Source organism: Fragaria vesca, linkage group LG5, assembly GCF_000184155.1.
Source record: "Fragaria vesca subsp. vesca linkage group LG5, FraVesHawaii_1.0, whole genome shotgun sequence".
NCBI lineage: Eukaryota > Viridiplantae > Streptophyta > Magnoliopsida > Rosales > Rosaceae > Fragaria > Fragaria vesca.
The window spans coordinates 2,563,846-2,571,299 of record NC_020495.1 but is presented as its reverse complement, the minus strand read 5'-3'; the positions used below and the strand labels follow the sequence as shown (position 1 = coordinate 2,571,299).

General features: G+C 37.6%; 1 protein-coding gene across 1 annotated transcript; it reads right to left on the bottom strand.

Annotated features, from left to right (window-relative positions):
- Positions 1-2,493: 2,493 nt before the first annotated feature.
- Positions 2,494-5,430, bottom strand: LOC101312440. Its single transcript, XM_004298848.1, has 5 exons — positions 5,366-5,430; positions 5,125-5,229; positions 4,594-5,038; positions 4,176-4,303; positions 2,494-3,131 (listed from the first exon to the last, which is right to left on the bottom strand). The coding sequence occupies exons 2-5, from the start codon at positions 5,200-5,202 to the stop codon at positions 2,664-2,666; spliced, it is 1,119 nt and encodes a 372-aa protein (XP_004298896.1). The 5' UTR covers positions 5,203-5,229; positions 5,366-5,430; the 3' UTR covers positions 2,494-2,663.
- Between the last annotated feature and the right edge of the window lie 2,024 nt (positions 5,431-7,454).

Sequence of the window (7,454 nt, the reverse complement as noted above, 5' to 3'; positions counted from 1 at the left end):
CGCCAACCCTATTCTTCTTCTGTTTTCATCGACAAAAAAAAAATCCTCCCTCTTCTTCTTCTTCGTCGTCTGCAAGCACAACAATACCAGTTTCACAAGAAGATCATCATTTAGTTGAGAAAAGAGATATCAGAGATACTATTCTCTCTGATATCTGAAGAATATGAGAGAAGGGTGAAGAGCTCAAGAAAGGCTGGTAAGGCTAGCTGAATTGGCTTCTTGTGTTTCAGTTTTGGCTCAAACCCTGCAGTAGAAAATTGGAAATGAGAAGATGGATTTTCTTGTGAAGTGGATGGATCTACGAGCCTGATTGGTCTTAAAGTCTCTAATGGACTCTTTTCCGCTTGATAAATTAGTTTCTGAAGCTTTTTATTTGCATGTTTGTTTTACTGTAAGGATCTAATATCCAATTTCATGTCAGTATGATCTCTGTATCATCAGTTTTCTTCTATAAATTAATACAAAGAAGATGTCTTGAAGATTTTAGCTTACTGATGTTCATGGTTTAGTTGTTCTTTTGTCTCTTTTGGAATATAAGTTGCAAAGCATCTTAAGTATGTCATTGTAGTTTCTCATTCAGCCATTTAGGTAGATCTTATATTCGATACATTATGTACAGTTATACACAGCTACACAACTATGCCATAAAAGCTGTTGAATTTAACAGCTTGGCTAATGGCAGTGACTTGCAAACTCTGCTATAAATGGAGACCGACTTTGCTGGACAAACTTGAACAAACTTAAACATAATGCACTAAGATTAATCCACTTAATGAGATAGAGCAAAACAAAATATAGCACAAAGCTACGGCCATTTGAATTTAGCATCACTAAACATGTACCAAAACAAAAACATAACATGTAATTGAAAGGTTCATATTATGTCTCTGCCTAGAATTTTGGTATTGTCCAAATCTAAAAAATTGGAACTTCGGCTTTCATCTCTTAGATCATCATGCTCTTTGATTTCACGATTCATCTCGGGTTTGTGAGTTTTTGTAAAGCAAGTGTAGTCCTTCTTCAATAGAAATTGTGCTTGCACTCGCAAAATATACTTTCAGTTCGTCAGTCAAAAGAGGAGTTTCATATTCACATCGCAATATCAGAGAGAATATATAGTATCTCTGATCTCTCTTTTCTCAACTAAATGATGAACTTCTTGTGAAACTGGTATTGTTGTGCTTGCAGACGACGAAGAAGAAGAAGAGGTGGGGTTTTTTTTTTGTCGATGAAAAAGGAAGAAGAATAGGGTTGGCGTTTGGTATTCACCATCAGATTTTGCTAAATAAAATTAAATTATAAAATAGGGATGAGTTACAGTTGGGTTAGAGTTAGTGTTTAACAAAATTAACAAGGGTTAGAGGCTGTTAAGATGAGTACGCAAAAATTGCCACATGTCGAAAATTAATAGGGTTACATGGAAGAAGATAGAAATTTGGTGACAGAGGATTTTAAGCCAGTTTAATTTGTAAAAAAACAAAGGTTGGGAAATACGACAATGGAAAGGAATAGAAGTGAGGAGAGGTAATGGCGTTTTGTCTAAAACATAATACAATACATGAACTGTGTGACCTGTCGTTTTGAGGACCAAAAACACATATTTAAGAATATATGAATTTTACAACATGTCTCAATTATATCTTGTGTCCAGTTCTTCACAATTTGTCAGCCCAAAACTTAGAATTCTTGGGATCAAGCAAATGCTGAGCCCAACAGGATCAATACATAATTGTTGTGTTAGATCGTACAACAGTATGAGAAATTGTAATATAAGGTTATGTAATCTATTACATAATTGTGTTGAGATTTAAGGTTATTGATATATATTTAGCTGTCTTATATCTCTCTTCTAGATCAGTAATGGAGATGAAAATCTGCAACAAATTTAAACGCTTACGTTTAATCTCATCCATATCAGTTTCAATGGCAAAAGTTTCTATTACTTTTTCGTTTCGTATTTATAGTTCTTCAAAATCGATTAAAATTATATGAATCGTGAAAATGAAATAAACTCATTTGTTTAATTCTTTTCTTAGTTTCCTCCAACATTCCAGTAAAGTGAGCAGAAATATAAACAAATGAATTGTAGTTTTGAGATGCACATGTGAGCAGACTAAAAGAAATCATGTTTGCCATGAATTTGGGCATTTCTACCGTAAGTATTACATACCAGTATTCACATCACCTTCAAATACATATAGCTCCAAGTCATTGCTACTTTGTGATTGTAGGGAGGGAAACGTTGAGTTTCACACAACATCTACTTGGGTTATAAATGAATTCAGTATGATTATACATCATGCATCTCATGTTGCAGGTGTTGAGTATGGGAACAATGTAAACACAATAGAGTACATGTGCCTGGCATTCGTGGGCTACTAAGCCTAGCAATCCTTGACTGATGCTATTGGGATATCTCTGGGCATATCTACCCAGATAAGATTGGAAATCAAGTAGTCTGATGATTCATCCACATAGGCTCTTCGTGATTAGAAATAACATTTTCAGCTTACTATATTTGCCGGGGAAACAAAATTTCAAGTGGTTAAGAACTGATGATGTTAAGTCGATGATAAATATATAGTCTAAGGAACAAAAACATGCGTCTATCATCTCCTTCTTTTCCCCTTCTCTGAGTAATCAAGTCAAGTCTACCTAACAAACTAATCTTTCCACCCTTCCTTGTTCAACCTTCGTGAGGCAAGGCCTTTACCAGAGAGGCTAGGAGTAACCGGCATCGAGGGAGTATGGGGGGCCTCCTCATCATCCCACTTATCATCCCAAGTGTCGTCCCATCCATCATTAATGTGCAACTCTGGCTTTTCACTGCTCAAAACTGGGAGGTGCACATCATCAAGCTTCTGATATTTAAAGCCACTGCTGGAAACCCGCTTCTTCATGAATCTGACATACATCCCGGCAAATACCAAAATCATTAGCAAGGCAACCAATAGAATCCCAATGGCAGGTCTGTGTGTCCAGAGGAACAAGTAGGTGGTGTTTGAAGAATTATCAGGCTCCTTCTGGGAACTGTGCGTGATCAGGTCCTTGAAATCAAGGCTGCAGTTGCCATTTCCTGCCTTCAGAACAATTATGCTGGTAGCTCCTCCACTTCCAACAGAAACATCCACCTGCATTATTTCATCCAGTCACAACCCACTTCTACCATGGTGATAAAAGGCAATTAATACCAAGCATGCTCATATCACAGCCTATGACATCAATCGAAAACCTAACGTGACTGCGAGGATAGGTGAAATGAATCAACCAATAAATACCTAAGAAGAAGACTCAGGAGTTCCACAGCTACATACACACACACACACACACACACACATATATATATATATACATGGATTTCCTTAATTGACATACTTTTCGATCATATTTTCTCATCTCAACCGTTCATCTTTTAGGTATATATCAATAGATCATCTCTACAAAATTTCAGCCAAAATGATAATCATTAAGGTATTCAAAACTGTGAATTACACGAGCGATTCCGGTTGAACAGATTTGGTTCGCACATTGTAATCATATAGTTTCGACACCCTAATGATCACCAATTTAGCTGAAATTTTGTAGAGATGATCATGTCATATATATCTAGATACTAGTTGGCTATGATCGAAAAATATGACCGAAAAGTGGTTTTATTGGCAAAATCCGTACCTTTTGAATAAATAAGGATATTTGAACCTGATAAAGATTGTGTGTGTGTATATGTATATGTATATGTATATGTATATGTATATGGAAAGTCTGAGAATGCACATGGCACAATGTCATTAAAGGAATTCAATGCCTTGCGCCTGAAAACTTTTAGCCAATGAAATTGCAAGGACAATTGAGTGATTTACATGGAAAATATTAACAACCAGGTTATATGTGAAGTGGGTATATCAAAATTGGTCCACAATATTGCTTAAGATGGAGTATCTCATAATCCAAGGGTCTGTTGAGACAGCGTAGAGTGGAGGTAAAACAATGCAAAATACTTTGAAAAGACAATCATGCATCAACATCTAAAAGTAAAGGAGCACACAATAAGGATTTTTTTTTTTTTTGGTCGAACACAATAAGGATTAGTATAACCATAAGAATTAAGAAGACTAACACATCCAACAAAAGATGTTTCTGAGTCAAACAACTCTTTGGCATCATTGACAAACTACCTTTGCATTATCTTTCTCTTTCAGTTGAACTTTTGTTTTGTCTAGCCGGACAAATTCAGGAGCTGAAATGGTAACCACCAGAGGGTCTTTACCCTTGTTCTGAATTAAAAGCGAAAGATGAGGAGAATCTGAAAATAACCAAATCAAGTCTTATCAACACAAACAGATCATACGAAGAAAATAATAAAATCATATATATTCAGCCTGCCAAGTAAATAAGGATCTGTAGTTCTGTAAACACATAGAAGCAAACTCTAAAGTATTTCAGTTTGATTCTGAACAATCACATTAGTCCAATATATATTATGAAACCATTAGCTTCAAAACATGAAATTTGAAAAGTAAAACACCTACTTGGTAGTTAAGAAACATAACATAACTGCATAGAGCTTCCATACATACAAAGTGTTAAACATACCATCATCTCCAGGAACTCTCAAACAGGCAACCAGCTTGTTCTCCTTTACAGTGCACATATTAGCAGAACCACATTCCTCACGGGGAGTACCATCCTCTCTCACAGGGTTCACATTTCCGGCATTACCCACCTCCTCCCTAGCCATTGCCTTTGATTCCTCACTCGACTTCCCATTCTTCCCATCATTTGATCCTTTCTCACCCTTTGCCACACTATGCGTTTCTGTCGACCCAACTTCCCCATCTGAACCGGTCTTCTCCTTGCTTTTCCCAACACCATTATTTGATCCACCACCCTGATCTTTATCTTTCTTCACTTCTTGAACTTCATTACCGTCTGAAACTAAATTCGTCACAACTTTCTGTTTCTTATCATCCGAGCTATTTGAACCTTCAGATGTCGATGAAACTTTTGGATCCACTACAGTTTTTGCACCTTCTTCTACCTATTTCAATTATTTCCAGCTAATCAAGTAAAACCCCAAACCAGTAAAAACTTTACTCAACGGAAAAACTTTGTTCATTCTTTTACCTTCAAATCAGCACCAGAGCAATGAATCATAAGCTGCAAGAGCAGAACCCCGACCAAAAGAGCAAAACGCTTCTCCATAATCTGAGACAGGCCCACTAATCTAAACTACAAAAAGACCCTATTTTGAATCGAACCAAACATCAATACCATACATGAACTGATGAAAGTACAAAGCTTTCTACTGTTTGAACACAAAACTTGTGTAAAGATGAATCAACTAGCTCAGATTCAGATTGCTTACCAAGAATAAGAGGGTGTTTCTGTGTGCTTGCTCAGCATGAGTGTGGTTTGAGTCACTGACGACATAAAAGTGGGCTTCTCATAGAGGTCGGAGCAAACAAGACTATCTTTTTCGAAACAAATATTGCTGATTTGGTGTTTTTAGTGATGAAGTAGTAGAGGTCAACCAAGAAAAGGAAGAATAGACTAGACTAGAAAAGTAGAGAGTAGAGACTCGAGGGACTGAAGAACCGGGGTTCAAGGACCAGGTGCAGCTTTGGTGGGTGATCCGAGAGAGGTGTGGGCCGAAATGGGCCTTAGCCTAGTCCAATTGATTTGTTGATCTCTTTTTCTTCTTGATTCGATAGTGTTAGGTTTTCCGTTACCACAAGAGTTCTATTAGGTTTATAAATTAGTGCCCTGCGCATGTCGAATGTTCTGACTATGCACCCGCGGCACAGTGTCTGGCCATTTGACAGTTTCATGAATCGAACACTGGTTGGGTAGGAAGAAATTGTTACTTTTAAGTTTAAGCGGAGTATGTATGAACAAGAAGAGGGTAAGTAAAACCCTAATGAGACTCGCACCCAAGTTTAGCCTAAAAGGAGAGGTGACCAGTGACATTACAAGTAAAAATTGAGTGCTTTCTTCACTGCTTGAGTGTGTAAAGTGAAGTTAAGCCTAAATCTATTAACAGCAAGCATTCCCTTCTAATACAATAGATGGGACTTGTAGCGCAATATAGCAATATGCTTAGTATTCTGCCTAAGCATAGAATATACTTGGCCTCAGCGTTGGGCAAGGAGCAAAAGAATAAGCATATGTGTGCTGAACAGCCTGAACCTACCTCTGAGATGTCTGTAACTCGATCTACTAGTCAATTTCGATATACTAATTAAGTCTGCAGTAACAGTACTGTATAAGAATACTAGTTTAGATAGATCAGAATCCCAGTTAATCAGCTTAATTAATTTGACTTGGTCTCCCAGTGACCAGGGGTTGATGTCGATGAAGAATTTGAACACAGCTGGGTCAACTTACCCAAAAGTGAGGGTTCTAATCATGATTAACACGTAACAATAAAAGTCTTAGATCTCTTCATGTCTAAACTGGATGATTTCATTTTGCCAATCAGGTTAGGGAATATAAAATGTAGTTATCTCTCTAAATCATTGAGGTTCTGAAATAATTGAGAGCTCCAAAGTCCACGGCTCCTGATAGGCAGATAAGAGCATTTAAGGGTTTTCTTTGTTGTTCATTCGTTTCTGGGAGGTTGGGCAGGGTTGATCGAGCTGACCCTAGCTCCAAATACTTGGCTTAATAAGAGATGATGATGATGTTAGTATCAGACATTGTCAAACCGACCTTGGTCCACAAGCAACACCGTCAGAGGAATATAGAAGAAGATATTATTTGCAGGAGGTCATCCAAATAAGAGTCCAGGCCAGGCCAGCTCACTGAAGCAGCTAGCTGGCCGGAGAAGAAGGATCACTGATGAGACATATATAGATAAGGTCTTAAGGCAAGTACTTAGCTCTTCTAGATGGATTTTTAGGTACGGAAGTATGCCTTCGATAGCGTTGGATTTGAACAACGAAGCATTTTCTTGAGTAAATCTAGAGAAGCAATAGCAACCGCCTTTCTGGGAAGCACTTGTTTAGTTGCTTTCTTGTAGAAGAGTTATGTTTGCAACAGACAGGAGTGTCATATATAGAGCAAAATTACTTACTGCAGAACGATTGACAAATGGGTCCAGTTTCACATAGGTCATTCTCACTCTCATGCTGTTGTCTGGTGAAATCTTTGACTACTCGTTTGCGTTCATGTGCCAGTACTCATCCATGAGCCAGCTAGGTAGCACAAAGAGACCAAAGCAGTGCTTATGTTTTCTTGCATCGGAAAATCCTATAAACGCAACTGTTTCTAGAATTGGTCATACAAGAATATTAGAACCCTCCATGTGTTAGCCTAGTCCACAATCTAATCCCATGATCCAGAACCAGAATTACTGATTTTCGAATTCGAATTAACGTACTGCAGTATATGATGAAGGTCGAAAGGGTGAAGGTTCTAGCACTGCTCTTAATATTGTTCAAAGGTACCAAAGAAAA

Coding starts and splice junctions, on each gene's coding strand:
- LOC101312440 (XM_004298848.1), bottom strand. CDS start 5,202: ATGGAGAAGCGTTTTGCTCTTTTGGTCGGGGTTCTGCTCTTGCAGCTT. Junction 5,039..5,124: donor GCTCTGGTGCTGATTTGAAG/GTAAAAGAATGA, acceptor TAATTGAAATAG/GTAGAAGAAGGTGCAAAAAC. Junction 4,304..4,593: donor GAGAGTTCCTGGAGATGATG/GTATGTTTAACA, acceptor GGTTATTTTCAG/ATTCTCCTCATCTTTCGCTT.